The sequence below is a fragment of the Meriones unguiculatus genome, chromosome 6 (assembly GCF_030254825.1).
Source record: "Meriones unguiculatus strain TT.TT164.6M chromosome 6, Bangor_MerUng_6.1, whole genome shotgun sequence".
In the NCBI taxonomy this organism is placed as follows: domain Eukaryota; kingdom Metazoa; phylum Chordata; class Mammalia; order Rodentia; family Muridae; genus Meriones; species Meriones unguiculatus.
In genome coordinates, this window is record NC_083354.1 from 12778488 (window position 1) to 12799790 (window position 21303).

At 38.0% G+C, this 21303-nt stretch overlaps 1 protein-coding gene across 1 annotated transcript in view; it reads left to right on the plus strand.

Annotated features, from left to right (window-relative positions):
- Gfral (GDNF family receptor alpha like) overlaps positions 1–16765 on the plus strand; it is a 47085-nt gene extending 30320 nt beyond the window's left edge. The window contains exons 7-9 of the mRNA XM_060386170.1: positions 13086–13178; positions 14330–14402; positions 16208–16765. Of these exons, the coding sequence (XP_060242153.1) occupies positions 13086–13178; positions 14330–14402; positions 16208–16271 (230 nt within the window). The 3' untranslated portion in view covers positions 16272–16765. The remainder of the gene's footprint in view (positions 1–13085; positions 13179–14329; positions 14403–16207) is intronic.
- Positions 16766–21303: the final 4538 nt, after the last annotated feature.

A 21303-nucleotide genomic window follows, 5' to 3' on the forward strand; every position in this document is an offset into this window, starting at 1 on the left:
GGTTTGGTTTATTATTGATCTTTGTAAACTTTTTTTTGTTGTTGTTGTTGTTTGAAACAAGGTTTCTCTGTGTAGCCCTGGTTGTCCTGGACTTTCTTGTAGATCAGGCTGACCTCGATCTCATAGAGATCCAACTGTCTCTGCCTCCCTGAGTGCTGGGATTACAGGTGTGCCTCACTGTGCCTGGCTGATCTTTCCTGATCTTTCTAAAATCTTGGCATAAATCATTCAGGTGTTTATTTGAGCTCCATTTGATTGTAGGTACTTAGTGTAATAAATTTTCCTCTTGAGACTACTTTCAGTGTGTCCTAGAGGTTTTAGCATCTTGTGTTTTTTATTTTCATTTATTTCCAGGAATTTAGTTTTTTTCTTTCTGGATTTCTTAATCTATTACTCTTTAGTGTTGTTTAATCTTCTCGAGTTTGTGTAACTTCTAAATAATATTTTTCTATTGATTTTGAGTTAATTGAATCATGGTCAGAGGAGAAACAGTTACTTCAAGTTTTTTTTCCCTGAGACTTTTTTTAATATCTCAGTAAGGGATCTATTTTATAAAACTTTTGATGGGCTGCTGAAAAGAATGCACATTATGTAATGTTTAGGTAAAACATTCTTTAGATGTCTGTCAGCTCCATTTGATCTGTGATATCATTTAACTCCAAGTTCAGTGCATACATGTTTAGAATTGTAATTTCTTCTTGACTGATCATTCCAATGATCAGAATGAAGTATCTTTTAGTTCTGGCTAAAGATAGAATCTTAACTGAAATAAAAAATACCTTGATAGAATTAGCCTGTGGGCAAGTCTTTAAGGCTTTTTCTGGATTGATGATTGGTGTGGGTGAATCCAGATCATGGTGAATACCGGCACCCCTAGGCAGGTGGTTCAGGGAGGTATAAGATGCAGAGGGTAGAGGGATGGGACTGGAGGAGGGAGGGAACCACAGGGGCTATACAAAGTGAATAAAGTATAATTAATAAAGAATTTTTAAAAAAAGAGAAAAAAAATGTAGTCTGACAGGAGTTCCACAAGGAGAGCAACAGAACCAAGAAATCTAGACCCAGGGGTCTTTACTGAGACTGATACTTCAACTAAGGACCATGCATGGAGATAACCTAGAACCCCTGCACAGTTGTAGCCCATGGCAGCTCAATGTCCAAGTGGGTCCCCTAGTAAGGGGAATAGGGGCTGTCTCTGACATGAACTCAGGGGCTGGTTCTTTGATCACCTCCCCCTGAAGACGGAGGAGCCTTGCCAGGCCACAGAGGAAGACAATGCAGCCAGTCCTGATGAGACCTGATAGGCTATGGTCAGAGGGAAGGGGAGGAGGACTTCCCATATCAGTGGATTGGGGGAGGGACATAGAAGGAGAAGAGGAAGGGAAAGTGGGATTAGGAGGGAATGAGGGAGGGGGCTACAGCTGGGATACAAAGAGAATAAATTGTAATAAATAAAAGAATAAATTAAGAAATAAATTTTAAAAAAGAAAGTAGTCTGAGTAAGCCATTAGTGGATAAGCTACTAAGCCTCGCTCCTCCATGGCTTTGGCCTGAGTTACTACTTTCAGGTTTCTGACTTGAGTTTTTGCCCTCTGATGATGGACTGTGATGTGGAAGTGCAGGGAAAACAAACCATTTTCTCCCTAGCTCGCTTTTGATCATGGCCTTAGAAAACCTAACGATCTATATGTAACAACAACTGATTCAAAAAAAGAGGCCATACCATGAAAAATAGAAAGTAGGGGTTCATGAGAAGGGTTTTAAAGGAGGAAAGGAAAAGAAGAAATGTTGTGATTATGTTATAATTTCAAATATAGAGAAAAACATCTTAAAAGTCAACAGGAAGAGATACTGATTATGATTGTTTTGTTAAGAAAAGAGAAAGTGACTACATTCCAGATACATTCACTTTAAAAATGCCATGTTATAAGCATGGAAAAAAGACCTTTAAATTCTATCTTCTTTTATTCTTTGAGAATTTCATACATTTGTACAATTAAATTTGATCGTATCCAGCCACCGTTTCTTCCTTCCAACTTTCCTTGGATTTCTGCAACTTGTCTATGTTCCTTCTCCCAATTACATGAGTGTGCTCCTCCCCACCTTTTTTTTTTTTTTCAAATAACCCACTAGCACTGCCCATTTGTGTGTGGGCACACAGCCGTCCAATGGAGCATGGATGACTTTGATCTTGTAGAATTCTCCTTGACTTCTCTGTTCTAGTGAATGAAAACTGAGAGTCAAATAGCAGAACATTTTCACCTCTTGAGTATCAGGTCAATGTTCAGAAAATTGTACAGAATATATGCTTTCCCTTGTAAAACTGTGCTTGGATGAGATGTACATCTATCAGCTGGCTCATGCTACATGTTTACACACACAAAATACAACCTGGCAGATTTGAGTATGCCGTGTTTGCCACGGTAACACTTGCAGCTTGATGAGACGCTGTCGTCTCTGGCAGCTGTCATCCGAATCGGAGCTTCACAGTGGACAAACAGCCAAGAGCTGTTTCCTTCCAGAGACTGGATCAAATTTTAGGAAAACTACATCCTTTCTTTCTGTTCCTCTGTAAAAATACTTATTCTTTCAGATAACTGAACTGAAATTTGGAGTAAAGGGAGTCTCCTCTGGTTAAGATGAGATTACCTTTCATTGCTTTGCTTTTAAAATTGTGAGAATCATTGTCAATATTTTGCGATAGAACATGATCGTTTGCTTCTATTGTATGTTCAAATCTACATTTGCATACATTTTTATAATAAACATAGGAATTCCCACCTAAACATACTTAGAAAGTGGGGTAGAGCTTTGCCGTCTGCAAACCCAGTAAGTTTGCCATCATGTGCCATTACTGCCAGGTTATGCTGTATGTGTTTGTGGATTTAAATCGATGTGAGCATGCCACTTGGTTTTTGCTTTTGAAAGTATATGCATAGAAGGCATGCTTTGAGCAACTTGAAATCAGATGACAAAGAACTGTAACTTCTTCTTACCTCCGAATTTTGACCATGAGAGGCAAGCAGCATGTTTGCTTGCACCGTCTATCCTTGTTAGCTAATATTCCAAACAGATACTCTAAGGAGTATCTGGCACATTTTATGTGAGGTCCTTTCAAAATTCAAAATTCGCTCAAGAGAAGATAGATGAAATGGATAGCCTAAAGACACATCGATTCCAGTTTGGGAAAATGCTGGCTTCATTTTTGCCACTAAGTTTTCTTGCACACAAACGTTCCCAATAAAATCCAGCTGGTTCAAATTTTGTCTGCAGATCTGAAACCCAGTGAATTTGGCTTGGCTTCTTATTTTGCAGAAAATGTTTCACACGGCTCAAATCTGGAAATACTGAAGTATACAAATCCTCAACAGAAACAACAGGAGAACATCTGTCTCCGACCTTCACTTTTTCCCAACTCTCCTCTTAAAGGTTTAGGTGTTTTCAAGGGAGAAGGAAAACTCTGCCACCAAGCATGAAATGATGCATGAATCATCCGTGACTACCTTGGCTGTGTGCTTATGCCAAAAAAAGAAAGATTAAAGAGTTGCCACTGATGAGTGAGACAGCTCACATTTTGGCATCACTATAGAGGACAGAAACATTTAAGATCATGGAAAGAAATGAAGAAGAAAACAAAACAATATTGTTGCAATTTGAACAATAACACTCTTTATAATGTGAAGGCATTGTGCTATCTTTTCCATTTCCCAGCCTACGCTTTCATTGGCTTCATCCGGTCCCCTCATTGCCTATAATTGGGGATGGAGTCCATGCCAAGCCTGCATAAAATAAGCAATCTTTCCTCTATACTTTCTGCACATCAGGACTGTGTGTATGTGAAGTCATAAAAGCCATTTATTATGAGAGTGTGTATTCCTGGCTTAAAAGCCAAGTATTCATGTGACAGCAACATAATAGCATCAGATTCTTCCCATAAAACACCACATGTGGGCATTTAATAGTTACTGCTCTGGCACCTACACTCTGGGATATTGTCTTAAATGGGGAACTTCTATGGAAAAGGATGTTTAGTGCTTAGACAAATTAAGCCTCTTTGATGAGGCCAGTAAGCAACAAGTAAAGCTTTGCTAGCAATTCACTGGTCATGTCAAATAGTGTATCTTCCATTAGTATCATGTTTTCCAAATTTTCTGTTGGAGTCCATTTTCATCAGCCTATTAAAATCCTTACAACATTAAGAACATTGCTAGAATATTTGAAAATCACTTCGCTGCCTTGTAAGCTGTAAAGGCACCCAGACAGCTTTCATTCTTCTAGTTCACTACTCTGAACCAATCAGCTTTCAAACTAGATAAAATGATGAGGGATGGTACAACCTGGCTTCGTGACGCGTGGGAGTTCTTAGTGATGACTCAACACGTGCCTCTACGATAGACACTTTCTCTTCATCTCCTTCCTTTCTGCTGCCTCTACTTAGGACGGAAGAGCTTCTTTGATTGGTTGTTTTTGTTTGTGCTACCATCACGGCTGCCTAAATTTTCCACATGGACAATATTCTTTGAGTTTATAGAAGTTTATATTGTACTGTTGCATCACCACCTGAGTATCGTGAACAGAATCTCCCTGGAGGCACGTGATAGCGACTTTCATAACAGCTCCCTTAATAGAGTTCACCAGTTTCTGATGGTAGCTTCTACCTTGGTTGGGAGGCAAGGAGCTCTGACGAGAGGCCGCATAAATCGTTGACAAGGCTTGTTTCCAAGGGGCAATTTACCGTACTGATCCTCTGTGGTGTGTTATGAGGTTCTGCAGATAAAGAGTTTCTGGTGGTGTGGTAAGTATCCAGGTCGCCATGATTCAGCTCCTTTATCTTCAGCCTCTCCTTTTCTAGCACAACAGACTGTCTAAACCTTACAGTGGTATTTTCTTTAAGCTACATGTGGTAGTTATTACCTTGAAAATGTACGCGAAGCATATGTCTACAGCCTTAATAGCTGCTCCCAACACTTTCTCCATGCCTGCTTTGATCCAGTCGGTTTCTCCCACTGTTCCATTCCAGCACGCCTACTCTACAATGGACATACTGTTTCTTTGAAATGTTTTTGTTCTTTAAATACTGCCAGGTAGCTAGCCTAACAGAACTTTCCACAGGGTACCATCCCTACTGATCCAGGACAAGCTTGGCCGTTACTGTCCCTATGTCTGATTACATTTCTCTACCAATTACTTGTTTTTTGACTCCTGTATCTATTAAACATGAATCTAGACTTTTTTTCTTTCCTTGTCCCTCCTGTATCCCCACTCTTTTATTAAGAATCTCAGTTTCACTAGCTAACCTCAATGAGAGGTTTATATGGCTTGACAACATTTCTCCTTTTTAATACCTTATTTTTGTGACTCTCATATTTGAATATTGTATGCATGTCATTCCCCCACTCCCTCCAATTCTTTGTATGACCCTTCTCCTCAAATTCATTGCTCCTTACTCCTTAATTATTATTGTTATGTATATATTTGTATACATATATATACATATATATATATACATAACAATTATATATAAACATTTATAAATACAACTTACTGGTTTTATTTAGTGTTCCGGACTGACCTCTTAGGATTGGATCACCTATGAGGCTCATCCCTGAGCAAATTTTGATTCTTCAGTTCTCAGCAGTCATCAATGTCTATAATTCTTCATGTCAGGGTGGGACCTTGTAAGAGAGTGCCGTCCATGTTGGCATGATTGCTTTCTTTTCCTTCCATAACCACATGTTTTTAGCTTTCTCTATTCTGAGTGTTCTGAGAGTATCAGGAAAGATTATCAAAACTGTAAATACCCAGTATTTTATATTTGCTTCACTTTTGAACTATTAAATCAAAGCCTATAGTGATAGGACATATGAATATCCATCCATGCTTAAATATTCCATGATTAATACTAAAATGTAACTACTATCAAAACGTACTTGTCTAAAGAAGAAAAAACTATGGTTTCTACTTTATGCCTCTACTCTGCAAGATCATTTACATGCTCCGCCCTGTTTGATCTTCATTATGAGCTAACAAATGTATTACCTTAACTTAGGCGGATGATAAACTAGGGTACAGATGACTTAAAAGTAAAACAAAAAATAGTCCCAGCCAAACATTCAGCAAATTAGTAGGCAGTCTTAGGTCCATGTCAAGACACATGGCCTCTCCCCATGCTGTTACCCCCGTCTCACTCACTGTTGTCTGCAGTGTTGCAACTTATTTTCATTCCTAATTACATCTCTGTAGATTTATGTTAAGTTACAGAATGTTTAGAAAATACATATTTACAAGGACGATAAGATCTTGTGATACAACCAAAATGTGGTTCTAACTGGACTGGGACTTTTTCCTTCTAAAACTTTAGTGTTTTGTATTTGCATAAAAGGCCCTTTATGATCACAATTAAACATATTCTAGAAAGAAACCAGTGGAGGGATATCTGAAAACTGTTGGTCCACATTTTTTGGTCCCTGAACTTAAGGTACTCATTTTCCCCAGCTGAAAAGTTAGTAATGCATGTGCACTAACGTCTTCCAGTTCCCTGTGGCCAGCTGTCAGTGGGCTCTACCTGGTGAGTGTACATGAGTGATGGAAGTGACTTTGGGTGGAGACTTTAAGTGATCAATTCCAGCATTTTAAAATGAAGTGATTTACCTGAAGGGATCATGGGACTCTCAGCACAATCATGCTTTGAGATAAATGCTAATGCTTTTTTTGCTTTCTTTCCAGTTCTCAGTTCCTCACTCTTTAAGGGCCAGCAATTCATTCGGCTCAGCATGTAAAAGCGCTTGCTGCTTAGGCCTGGTGACCTGAGCTTGATCCTCACAGCCCACATAAAATTAGAAGGAGAAAACTGGCTCTACAAAGCAGTGCTCTCATTGCATTTTTATAACATACCACACCGTGTCTCATGTCTTTGCTGAAATGTGAAACTTCAAAGCCCTGAAAAGGTCCACACATAATGGAACCTAGCCTATAATTGGCATGTTTTAAATGAAATCCCCTTGAATGTGACATCATGGATAGCTGCGATATTCTAGTTTTAATTGTGTTTAAATTTGTTTTGTGCGTGTGCATGGTCATGTGTGTGAATGAAAAGGTATCTACATCAGTCTCAGCCATTATTTCTCAAAAGCCATTGATCTTGAGTGTTTTTAAAAATATTTACTTTTATTATTATTATTATTATTATTATTATTATTTTGTACAATAAATCTGAGACAAGTCTGCCACTGGGCTCTGAGACTCACAATTTCTCCAAAGATGGCTAGCATGCAAGTCAAAGGCATTTTCTCCCCTCTGCCTCCCCTGTGCTTGGACTACAATAGATTACCACTACATGTGGCTTTTTATGTGGGTTTTGGAAGTAGAACTTACATCCTCATGAATGCACAGGCAACTTTGCTGTGCATGACTGAGCTGTGACACCTGTTTTAAAGGAATTACGGCTTCTGTGCTATGTATTTTCACACTTGATCGTTCACCTTCTAATTGATTCCCTAAATTAAAAGTAATAACAAATCCTAAATTTCTTACTGAAATCCAAAGCATAGTTTGGATACTGAAATATCTGTCAAAATACTATTTAAAACTCTTTTTATATCTAACAGTTTGCTATAAAACAGGAGCAGCAGCATGGAGTTAGATGGTCGATTGGCTTGGCTCCAGGGACAGAGAACAGAGCCCTGTGCAAAAGTGGCTGAGAGCAAGAAAAATCATGTGGCAGGAGTTTATGCATATGTGTTTAACAAACAGAAAGATTTTAAATTAGTGTTTACTTTCATGGACACAGAACACTGTTGTATAGTGTCTTTCTGCTTTCCATTGACCGGTTAAAAAATAAGAATCCTCAATGAATATTCAATGAATCCTCAATGAATATTCAATCCTCATCCCTAACACACGAGTCCGGTTACACAGACCATGTTTTACAAGATTTTGTTCATCGATCCCATGATAAACCACCCTGAGAACTTTAATATTTTTAACTTTTTATTGACTGTGTATGAGTTTCACATCATGTACCCTAGTCCTGCTCATCTCCCTGTGCCTTCATATCTTCCCTTTGCCTTTGAAACCTCCCTCCCCCCAAAAAAAAAATACCCATATCAACAAATGAAAAATAAAGCATAGAAAACATCTCATTGTGGACATTGTAATATGTCACAGTGTTGTCCCACAAGATTCCCTCTGTCCAAAGATTTTCACTTAAAATGTTCGTTGCAATGAGACATTGGTCTCATTAGAGATCTCTGGCTTCTGTGAGACCAGCAATATGGGATCCTCACTGGGACTCTCCCAAGTTATCCTGTTGTTTCTCTGTGTCATGGAGATCCTGCAGCTCTGCATCACCAGGATTGCCCCTTTTCACACATCCCAACCATTTATAGGTGATATAGATTTTGGGATGGGCCAACTCAGAGCCCTGGATCTGGACCTGGGTGGTAGCTGAACTCAGTGTAACAGCTCTCCCTTATCCACACCACCAGGGCTAGCTCTCTAGCTAGGCCACCCCATGCCTCCATCAGCAGAAGGTAAGGTCAACTTTCTTGTTCTCATGTCCTTGAGTTCGGCTCACCCTCACCCCTGCCACCAGGGCCAGCTATACTGTGCTGTCCAGTAAGGGTGTGGGACACACTCTTCCAAATACGGCAGTCAGTGGGGGCCAGGGACAGCTCACCAGCTCTCATGACCCTGGGGCCAGCTTTCCAGACTAGTGAAGGGCAAGGGAAAAGGAGGGCATCAATCCTACATCCTCATCACCCCATGACAGACAAATGGTGAGGTCAGTTCTCCCACATTCACACCCTTGGGGCTGGTTCACCCACACCACTGCCACCAGGGTCAGCTCCACTGTGCTGTTCTGTCCCCCACCCCCACCCCCACCCCAGGCACAGTGCTACTCTTCAGAGTGCTGCTGCAGCTGAGAGGTGGGGCCAGCTCCGCACAGCCCCTGGCTATCCATGTGGTCCCAGGCAGCAGCCCAACCAAGGAAGTCCCCATGGGCTACTATGAGGCACGGACATCAACACTGTCCCCTGCAGCTGTGTAGCCATGGACCCAGACATGGCCCTCAGTGGCATCCTGGGCTGGGACTTAAGCATGACGCCAGGTAGCAGGGCTGGCCGCCCACAGCAGGCTACACCTCTCCGCCATGGTCCCATCCCTCTTCATGAGACTCAAACAGCTCTACTTCTCTTTCTCTCCCATCTGTGCACCACATACTCACGCAGGTCTCTGTCTTCTTCCTCCCATGCGGTGCTGTCTTGATTTAATTTGATTGATTATTTTTTATGTGCCCTGTGCATAAAATAGCTGTGCTCACCAAGCCAGGCATCAAGCTAGGACTGCCATCTGCTCTGCCCCTAGTGGATATAAGACCAATACCACCAACAAGGTATCTCTTTGTCCATTGCCAGAGGGGAGACAACTTTAATTTTAATTAATGTGTTTCAGCTCATTATATATACACACACACACAAACACACTGAGAAACACTTGCATCATAGAACTGCAAGTGATTTGTTTTCTTAGAGCAGACTTTTTTTCCTTCTGGCACCTTATATTTTCTTAGTCTGAAGGTAAACAGACCTAGCGTCGCATGGAGAATAGTTTAAAAATGCTGCTTCCTAAAACTCTTTCAAAATAATGTGCCTTTTGAAGTCAGGTTTCTAAAATAGACGACAATAGATCCACTTTAGTAAATTTGCACAAGATCTCTCCAAGAAGCTGTCCTTTGAATGGCCACTTGAAAGAGAAGTGTGGTCTAGCAAGAGACAAGAGAAAATGTCAAATGATCCAGCAATAAATGCCATGTGTTTGACAAAGAAGAAAGGAGGAAAGGAAAGGTGGGGGAGAAGGGAAGGTTAGAGTGAAACAGGCAAGGTGAGATGTTGTGCTGAGATAAGCGTTGTCTTTGTAGGAGATCCTAAACAGTGTGAAGTTCCTGCGCTTAAACTTAAGTTTTAAAAGTTCAAAGGAATTGCACACTCTTTGCTTTGGTTTTGAAATGGATCATTCTGTTTCCTGCTGATGAGAGGCAGGGAGGATCAGAAATAGGAAGATAAATTCACCATGCTGGGAATATTTATCAGTGTGCTTCTGATGAAATATGACGATGTTTTTTATTGGGTAGATGAAATCAGAACATAATTCGGATATGTATTTTGGTAAAATCAGGTTGAATGATTGGCCAACGTGGCCTGTAACAGAGAAAGAGGAAGGAGTAGGATTCTTTCCAGATTGTTTGAATAATATCGGAAGGTTTCATCACTTACTGTGACAAAAAAAATGCATGAAATAAATTAATTTAATGAAAAGAAATCTAAATTTAGTGTGGTGTTGCTGATAGTAGGATATGCAAATATATATATATATATATATATATATATATATATATATATATATATAAAAGAAGACAGCTGGGTATTCTGCAATTTACTTAAAACCATTTTTTTCACTACTGAATTTTATACCATTCTGGCAGTTAGACATGTGAGATAGAAAGAAGAGCCAATAGTGGAAAATAAAGGAAAAATGGTTGAGTTTAAGCAGTCTTGAAAAACACAATTTCAGTATAACAGTATGTTCAAAACCCTCGATACTTGATTCTTGATACTTGAATGGCATATCACAGAATTTTCTGAAAGTACCTAAAAATACATTACTGAGAAAAGGATGAGAATAGAGGGATGAGGAGATTTGCTGAGACACAACCAGTGTGTACACAGTTGTACACAGTGTTGAAAAGGTGTACTCACCCCCACTGTCTGTGAGAACTCTAATAAGACAACAAGCAGAATTTTTCATATTTCTGGAGAGAATATTATTTTAAGTTTGTTCTTGGTAGAGTGTTAAAGTAAATCTAGATTTCTGGATTTTTGTAATATAATAAAAACCATTTAATGTGGGTTGTAATAAACGAGACAGATGATATGGGACTGAGGGTAACTATCAACTCTAGCAACTTCGGTTGTGTGGTACATGTCTCCACAACTTACAGAAGTGAAGGGAGACTACACACTGGGTCTCAGTAGCCAAGAAACCTGTGGTAACACTAATCTTTCTTGCTGACACTCAATGTTCTGCCAGGGGACAATGTTTAAGCAGCATAGCGGCTAGTAGATACATTTTCGCTGGCATCATAGCTAATATTTCTGTCACTAGCTTTTTAGATTATGTTCATGGGTACCATGGAAATTAAACTTAATGAATAAAATATTTTCTTCTATATTTTCTAGGCACTGAGTAGTTATCTTAGTTCTGTATACAAAAGGTTACGTAATTTGTCAGATAACAGAATTTTCATGTTCAAAGATGAGTTAAACTGTGATATCTAATCAAAGCAAGCACCCCTAGGAATAGATTTTCCAGACAGAAATTGGTGTGTACATAGGTGTGTGTGTGCGTGTGTGTGTATGTATGTATTTGCAACAAGTCCATGAAAACTACCAAAACTGCTATAAAAATTTTTAAGTCTTTTGTTTTTATATTATATGTAGTAAATATAATTGCATTGTCTCTGATTTTACTGAAAGCCTGTATGAGCAACTTGATCATAATTGATTCTTCCCCTCAAGGATCACTGGTATAAATAGTTCAATGTAATAAGAGAAATAACAACATTTGTTTCATAGACATAAAAATGCCCAAGTTGTACACCTGCTCCTTTTGGACTACGTTGAGGTGTATTTTTCAACTGGTAAGACCTGGAGATGAAAAAGAGTATGAACTAAAAATTCTGTCAATGCATTGGAGGATAGAGTTCCTGAAAATAAACTTCTAATGCCAAATCATTTCTTACACCTTTTTGTTGTTGTTGTTGTTGTTCTTGGAGCTTCTTTCTGATCCACCCAGAAATTTCTGGTACTGAATATTTCAATATATTCATGATTAGTAACATACAGAATATAAGCCTGGCAACAGGACACATGGAGGGAAGACGGGCTGGCTGCAACCTTCAATATTACATCTTATCTCCCTGCTTTCTGAAAGCCTTGCATTCAGTTGTCTTTGAGTATAAATTCCCCAGTCTTTGAGAACTTGTATATTTTTTTAAAAAAATAAATCCCAAATTATGCACAGCTATCGTTCTAGCTCCCAAAATGAATGGAACAATTTATAATAAAGGACAGCTAAGCTTTCCCGTGTAGATGGTTTCCTTCAGCCACCTTTTCTTAAATGCTCCCATGCCAATCTGAGCCACCAAACAAATTTGCTGGTATTTTGTTTTGCATTCTTACTTCTGTTGCATTCAGTTGATGCTATCTGTGATTAATAAACTATAATGGATCCTTTAATTATTCATCAATATTTTATCTCCTTAAAGGGGAGAAAGTTAGTAAAAATAATATACACCACAGTAAAAAAATATCTAGTTTTTGAACTGGCCACAAAGAAGCATGGCTTTCAGAGTAGTGAGGCAAGTAGTGCCTAGAAAGACTCTATTCCCAGAGATGTTCAAGAGTGCTTAAATCCCCAGAGAAGGCAGCCATCATCCTGCAGGAAGGCAAAAAGGCCAGTCTCCATAGCAGGAACTAGAGGTCTCCAGTTGGTGAAGTGGGAAGGAAGAACGGTAAGAGTACAGAGGAGATATAGCTGTGAAAAGCAGTCAGGTCTCTTGTCTAAGCTGAGGGGGCACCAGCATGTTTAGAGACTTTCCTTTATAGGAAGCCATTTATTGGTGGCTCTCAAGAAAATGTGATATCTTTAAAACACATTGAAATAGTCACTTGTGTAAAGAAGAAATCTTCTTCAGTATCCAAACAGGAAGCCTCAAATTACTGCTTTCTGTCTGTCTCCTCCATGTGCACGGCTCCATGAGTTATACTATAAAGCAGGGTCTTTTTTTTTTCTTATCATGGTTTGTAGGGAAAAGGTTTTCATAATGTAATTAGCTGATTCAACACGGCAGGGACAAGCTTAGTTTTGGCATTCCTACTTCCATCTATATCACTGGACTTATGAAAATGGTGGCAAGGAACTGGATTGCTGTCATTTAATATAATATAAAACAAATTATAACAATTTGATAAAACCACAGTATTATTTTAAATGCTTCAATATCATCTTTTAATATTTTCTTTCAGATTATCCAACTCCTAATGCCAAAGACATTTCCTCATATAAAAGAAAACAGCCAAAGGAAAATACTCTGACTGCATTCAATTCCCCTTTCAATGGTCAGTTTAAAATTCTCTATGAAAATGATGCTATTGTCTCTAAAACTCCAGTGAATTATAAAATATCTTATTTTTTAAATCATAATATAATCACATCATCTCCCTTTCTCTTTCCTCCAAAACGTTCCATATACCCTTTCATTCATTTATTCTTCCTTTCTTCTTTCTTTTTTCAAACTCATAGCCTCTTTATGCATTAATTGTTGGTACATACATATAAGAATATACACATATATTACTAATATGACCTCCTCAGCCTGCAGGGAACTTGCATGTATGTTTTCAGTACTGACCATTTGGTACTGGGTATTGAATCTGCACTCATGAGCATGAACATTTCTTGCGCTCTCGGCATTCCTTAATTGCCTGTAGTTCTTTAATAGGTTGAAGTCTCCACCCCATAGACCCCACCTCAAACCCCATCCATATTAGCATAGCAAACAACTTTCTAATTTTTTCTGTAGAGGAATTTTAATCCAGCCACATGACTGCTCTGGCAAGGGATCATATCCAAAGACCTTCTAAGTCTATGTAATCTGGAATGCAGACACACTCTGGATTACAGTATGATACGGCTGAAATTCAAGCATTCCCTTATTAGACACCTTTAATCCCAAACAATGAAGGTAAGGCTAGCTTATAGAAGGAAGCAGCCATGTTTGAAAGTGACATCTATGTGAGGGGCAGACAAAGTGACGAATCAAAGAAAGATTTGACAGAATTGAGTCAGAGACAAGATGCACCCAATTCTCATGAGGAAAGAAAAAAACGAAAGGCTGCTTAAGAGCAAAACAGGGAGAGTGAGTTGTTTTTTTTTTTTAAACCAGGAAGTGATTACCAGGATAGTTTTACAGAGATATGTTGCAGAGAAAATAAGGTAGACAAAAGTGAAGATAGAATGAGCCTTAGAATGAGAAAGAAAAAAAAAGCCGAAAGATTATAACATATTGCCAGAATTAGTTTGATGCCAGGCAGAGCAATTCAGTGAGAAGCCAGTTTGAATCAGTCAGCTTGGAGAGGAGTTTAGGCCAGAACAGCTGAGTTGAACCAACCAGCCAGAGTTCAGCAAGAGCTAGAAAAGTTTGGGAATGGCTCTCACCTCATTCTCTCATCTGAGGAAATGAAAACAACATTTATGCTTTCCTTTCCAGGAGAACTAATCTATGCTATCGTGTGCATGGCAGTGTCCTGTGGAATTCTTTTCTTGGTGATGCTCAAGCTGAGGTAAGCAAATGTAACTCAGAAGGGAGGGAGCGGACAAAATCCAGACCTTGGAATAAAGGTATTAAATATAGTCTCATGTAGGCTAGATCTACGGAAACGTTCTTTTTACTCTTCCATGTAGGAAAAATGTGACCAGAGATAATTGGTTTTATGTTGCATTTACAGGTACATATAGATTATGGGTTCCTTCCAATTAAAATGCTTCTCAGTCTTTTACTTGATAACAAAATGAACTGTGCTGTTTCCAGTTCACGCTATTTAGAAAACTGATCAATTCACATAAGTCACATATTGTATTCAGTTATATTTACCTGGCCACATATTCATCACTGTAGCTTTTTATATATTGGTAAATTTTGCTCAATTTTTAATGTACTTTTATTGAAAGACATATTCAGAGAGGCCTCATGTCAGATCTATAAAAAGTGAGCCACTATCTGATGTTAATGTGCTCTTTGCAAGTCCTTTTCCTTACCTTAGCTGTTCATTGCCAGGATACGTCAATTTCTATATTTTTAAATCTCTGAATTTTAAAATATTCTAGCTTATTTGTTATTGACAGGTAGGTAACTTTCTTGCTTTTAGTTTAAAAGGACAACCTCATATAAAGTGTCGTGTTCATTTGCTCATTCTTTATATATTTATTCATCTGTGTGTTTGCTTTGAGTATCATATATCTTTACATGGGAGACAGTTAATTGACTTTTCTTTGTGTGGCTTAAAATATTTGTAATCACCTCTCAAGTACTCTGCTTGCCTAGCTATTTCATGAGACGCATACTGTTTTGAAGAAGCACAGTTTGCTATCCCAGCAAAACCCATACATAGATGGTTCTTCATCTTTAATTTTAACCACATGCATCATACAAAGTTGATATTAGCTAAATGGGCTCATGACGCCTCTCATGCAAAATTCTACCAGAAATACACAATGTGTTGGCGTTCCCTATGAGTTAGCCATGATTCTCTCTCTCTCTCTCTCTCTCTCTCTCTCTCTCTCTCTCTCTCTCTCTCGCAAAATGCACTTTTTTTTCTAGAGGACAGAAAGAGTGGCTGTTATTATTCTACACAAACTCTTGATTTACTCCAATGTATATTTATGGTCTGTTTTTGTTTTCTGTGTCACTGGGGATTGAACTTAAGTACCCCACTACATGCTAGGCAAATCTCTACCCCTGAGTCATATGCTAGCTGGTAATTCATATATTTAAGGTAAATTATCCATACTACTAAGTAAAGGTTATTTTCTGTGTAATTTAAAATTTACTGTGTTATGTAACAAGACCCAGAATTTTAAAAATGCCAAAATCAAAGGTATCATGAATAGGACAGAATAAAACATACATTATCAACCACAAAACTTCCTTTATCTCCCAATCTAAAATTAGAGAATACTCCTAACAGATTTCAGTTACATATTCCCAAAAGACAGCTTAACCACCGTAGATACCCTTCACCGACATGAAGAGTTTCACACATGTTTTGTACAGTCATTGCCAAAGTAAAATGTGCGGTCTTACATGAAGTTTTTAAGAAACATAGCTTAAAAGTTACCTACTTGAAAACTGGCCATTAAATAAGATTGTTTGGAAGTCATGGGGAAAATATGTGTTAGCCCTTAGGAAGCCTTAGAATATTCCACTCCTGAAGCTTTACATTCAAAAACTTCATTATTCCCATCTCTCAACAAAGACTTCATTCCCAAGTATAAACATGCACATTTATAAGGAGCTGAAGTTGGCATATTAACTTTCTCTCTCTCTCTCTCTCTCTCTCTCTCTCTCTCTCTCTCTCTCTCTTTACAGGATATCAAGCAAAAAGAAAGATTCCTCATCCATGGAAATAGCTGGAAGTGTCGTCACTCAGTGAGCCAGAGATCATTATCAACTGCAAGTCTTTGTAGTCAACCAATGAATAATTACATTTTACAATAATGCAGCTTAAGATGGATTTGACTATATTACGTTATATGGGTCATTATATATAACAATATCTGGTAGGGTAATATAGCCTAATGATCATGGATCTGTTTTTATTTTTGTAAAAATATTCAAGTAAATACTTGCAGTGGTGTCACAACAGGTTGGTACCTTTCCTTTAAAGGCAAAAGGTGTCATGTAAAAGGCAGCATTTTTGCCTGAACACTATGAGTACACATATCAACTTATCCCATACTGTCTCATCATTAGTTAGTGTGTGCATTTCTTGAACAACTTTACAGTTTCCCATTAAGTTGATAAAATTAAAATGATAATGGGAGACTATTGAATAAAGTCATTATTTGCACATTCTTACTTATTGTCTAATCATTAAACAAATCATAAACATTAAATATATTTGGTTAGATGACTTGTTATAAAAATAAAAACTGACATCCTATGAATTTTATAATTGAAGTAGTACTGAATTTTACTTTTAGTTTGCTGTCTTAATATCCATAAATAGGTAAAGCAACTACAGTGGCTGAGAAAAGTCAATGTTCACTCTAATAGTGATATATTCTGTAATTACTTTTTGCTGATTACTCATCATGAAATTCTGTAATAATAAAGGCATACTTAAATTGTTATTTTTTATAAATTTTTCTATACTGCTACTTTAGTCTGGTTTGTCATTAGTATGGTTGTATTTAGAAAATATATTTACCAATTAATGAACACATAATTTACAATTGCATACAATCTTAATAGCATTCATAGTTCACCATCTTAAGGTTGCATTGTCTATAGTCACACACAAACATAAATATTTAATAACCCAAGGACACCATGCTAGTAATTAAAGACACACTTGCAACTGAAGGTCAGATTCCCTGCACTCTGTCTAAAGTTTGGCTATGAGTCTCAGTATCTGCTTTGATACCCTATTGGGTAGAGTCTTTCAGAGGCCCTCTGTGGTAGACTCCTGTCCTGTTCCCTGTTTTCTCCTTCTTCTTATATCCATCCTGTTTGCCTTTCTGAATGAGGACTGATCATCTTACCCAGGGTCCTCCTTCTTGCTTATCTTTTTTTAGGTGTACAGATTTTAGTATGTTTATCCTATTTGTCTACAAATTTCATGATGTCTTTGTTTTTAATTGCTGAGTTGTATTCCATTGTGTAAATGTACCACAATTTCTGTATCCATTCCTCAATTGAGGGTCATACTGTTTGTTCAGTAGAGAAAGAAGACAATAACACCTACATGATTTTACCAAAGCAGAATCTTTTTTATCCAATATAAAAATATTTTATATAATCTATTCTAATCATGGTTCCCCTCTCTCATCTCTTCCCCCATCTTCCCCCCATCCCAACCGTCCTACTCCCTGCTTTTCTTTTCTGTCTTTAGAAAACAAACAGGCAAAATTCAAACCCTCCAAACAACAAAAGCACAAAATGTGTACATATGCAGAGACTCAATTATATAAAGAAACAAAACCTGTATAAACACGAAATCTGATACCGTAATAGTCAAGATCAGTAAGGTAAATAAATGTCTAAGAAAGCAGAGACAAAAAATTAATAAAATAAAATAAAAATACTGTTGAGTTCATTTTGAGTTGGTCATTTACTTCTGGGCCATGGAGCTGACCTTAAGTGTGGCTTGTAAACCCAATGAGATTCCCCTGGAGAAAACTTTTTTTTTTTTTTTTTATTTCCAAGCAGTTGTCATTAGAGATAGCTTTTTGGTTAGGAATGGGAGATTTTGACTTCTTCTCCCTCTCAGTGCTGGGATCCCATCTAGCTTGGACTGGACCTGTGCAGGTTCTGTGCACACTGCCACCATCTCCATGAGTTGTTTTGTTTGTTTGTTTGTACTTCAGTCATGCTGAGTCAGGAAGAAATGGTTTCCTTGGTATCATACAACATCCCTTCTGGCTCTTGCACAATTTTTGCCTTCTCTTCATAGTTCCCTGAGCCTTGTGGGTTCAATGAAGGTGTTCCACTTAGAATGTAGTGTTCAAAGGTCTCTCTCTACCCTCTGCACATTGTGTACTACCCATATACTGTAGGAAGACACTTTTCTAATGATGGCTCAGTAAGATACTAATCTACGGACAAAGCAGAATATTCCTAGGAGTCATTGCATTGCTGCTAGAACAGAATCTTGTTTTCTGGATCAGTAGAGCAAGAAGACAGAGCAACTTCAAAGGACACAACATCAAACTTTTTTAGAAAATTTGAAGTTGCCTGTCTCAAGAACAGGGCATCTAGAATTTGACACAGTAGATGTCTGAAACACAAAGGGCCCTTAAGCACAAATGTCACTTAAGTGTTCTCTCATGCCGTGGCTCCCTTTTTAAACCCATCAATTCTTCTATCTTTGGGAACACTCTTTAGAAGCATGCCTTGTCTGCACTGGGCCAAGAAACCTTGCTCAGTGTCTTCCCTACATTTAGTTCTCTTTAACTTAGACCACTATATTTCACTGTAACTGTTTCCTAGTTATTATTCACAGTAAATTTCAACACCCTGATTATTTTATCTGTGTTTTCTATTCCTTAGTACATAGTATGTATTCACTACACAGTTGTAAAAAAAAAAAAAAGAGTATTTCTTCATTTGGAAGGTTAGAGAACACTCTAATGCTGTATTATGGAATTCTAGACTACAGGCCTGCCATGGCTGTTGCCTATTTGAACAATCAGCAGATATTGCTCAAAAGTCATCTGCACAAGATTAGGCTCATTACTTTCAGTCACGGAACTGTGGCTCACAAGGCCATGCCTTTTAGACAACAGTTACTAAGAGAGAGGGCTTATAAAGCCCAATGCTACCCAAGTGTATATGGATGTGTAACCATTTTGGGGAGGGAGAATTCTTTCCTTAATGGTGTAGGTGCCTCTAAGCTTTGTATGCTTCTGTGAGTATACCTTAACTCACATACTTGTAAATAATTCTAGTTTATGTTCATTTTTTTTCATCAATTCCTTTCTTTGGTCTGTTGCTCAGGTCATATCTGGGATGAATAGATATTTCCTTGTCTCGCCAGAAAACATACACACAGTCAGCAGTTTTAAACAAAATACTAGGCTGATCAAATTTTGGAATGAATAAAAATGAACTAGAAAAATGTAAATGATGGGTGGAAAAAAATCTATGACTTACTCTAAAATATATTGCAATATTGATCTAATAAGAACTAAACATCTGCAGTGATTGATTTGTTCAACACTCATTGACTGAGCACATCTTATGCATCATTCAGTGTACTAAGAATTAGAGGTACAATTATGAACACATCAGAATTAAACAAGACCCTTAGACATTTGAAAAACAAAGAATTACACAAGGAGTGAACACATGAAATCATGTGATACGTGCATGCTGAAAGTAGGAGTAAACAATCTCGGGGGGGGTAAATTATCTTGATGATAATTCCACGTAGGAAGTAAATGATTTTCAAATACCGGCAGGGTATCCATGTGGTATCTAGTAGTCAAGCAGAACACATGCTGAATGAGATCTGAGCTGGAACCACCATATTCTGAGATTTCTACAATCTTCCTCGCACCCCTCTGATCCTCACTGAGAAGGCTGGTTCACAGAAAATACTAACTTTGAGGGAAGTGTTATCATGTGAGGAAGGCTGAAAGATTACCAGACGTTGCTTCGAAAAAACTTAACACTGATGAAGTTCTCTCAAGAGCTGTCTTGGTTACTTTCCTGTTGTTGTGAGGAGACAGCATGAGCAATGCAACTTATAAAAGGAAAGGTTTATTGGGGCTCACAGTTCCAGAGGGTTTATTCCGTATTATCATTTCAGGGATAATTATCATTGAAGGCCACAGGCATGGTGCTAGAGTAGTAGCTGAGCACTTACATCTTAATGCATTCACACAAGACAGAGAAAGAGAGGTATCTAGCTTGGAATGTCATGGATTTTTGAAACCTAAAAGAATATCCACTGATACACGTCCTCTAACAAGGCCATACTTCATAATCCTTCCTGAACAGTTCCATCAACTAGGTTCTGAGAATTCAAATAAATGAGCTTGTGGGCTCATTCAAACCACTACATTTAAGCCACCCCGGGAGCCATTTGATTGTTCCAGTAAGAGTATTTTGCCCTTCTGTGTGATTCTTCATATCTCTTTGCTCTCCTCCATATCCTTCTTCTTAAAAATTCCTGGAGGCTTTTATGCAGAGTTAGCATTTTCCAGCTAGGACTCAGCAAAGTCTCTTGGAAAGAAATTTAAGGCAGATAGTATCGGGGATATTTTGGTCACCCCAAAACTATGGCTCATGTGCATTTTGTAGGTATTTTAAAAAATATGTATGCTATTGTCTATCGAAATTAACACAAATTAACAGTAAATAGAAGATAGCATCTTTTTTTTATTTTCTAAACTAGTCACAATGGTAAGCCTAGCAAACTCAAGAATAAAAATTAAAGGACAATGTCTACATTTCTTCTGACGGCCCTATCAGCCTGGCTTGGTCTTTCAATCCTCATTCTCCTCTGAATTTGAGATGAGAACTGAACTGAAAGAGGCATGGTACTTGAGTATCCTAAGTTGTTCTCCAAATGCCTCTCTGGGGCATCAATGTCTGTTCATATCACACTGACTGTACCCCAAGAATAAGCTAGTAGAAAGGCTGTCTCCACAGTCTTTCTCCTCTGTAAATAAACCTATTGTGAAAGTACGCACTTAATCAGATTTTCATGATACTCACACTTTTCTGTAACCATCTTTAAAAAAAAAATTACCACAGGCCTTTAATCACAGAGGTCTGAGGTTTTAGTTAAGAAAGATTGGCAGGCTTAAATATAAACACGCAATTTCATAACACTATGGAATTTTTCTGTCTAGTTTATATAATTATGTTAGTCTGTGAAGTTAATATATGATTTTATGTTGAGTGTAATGGATATCTCATATTTTCAGTTATAGGGGGAATAACTGAAGCATAATCAG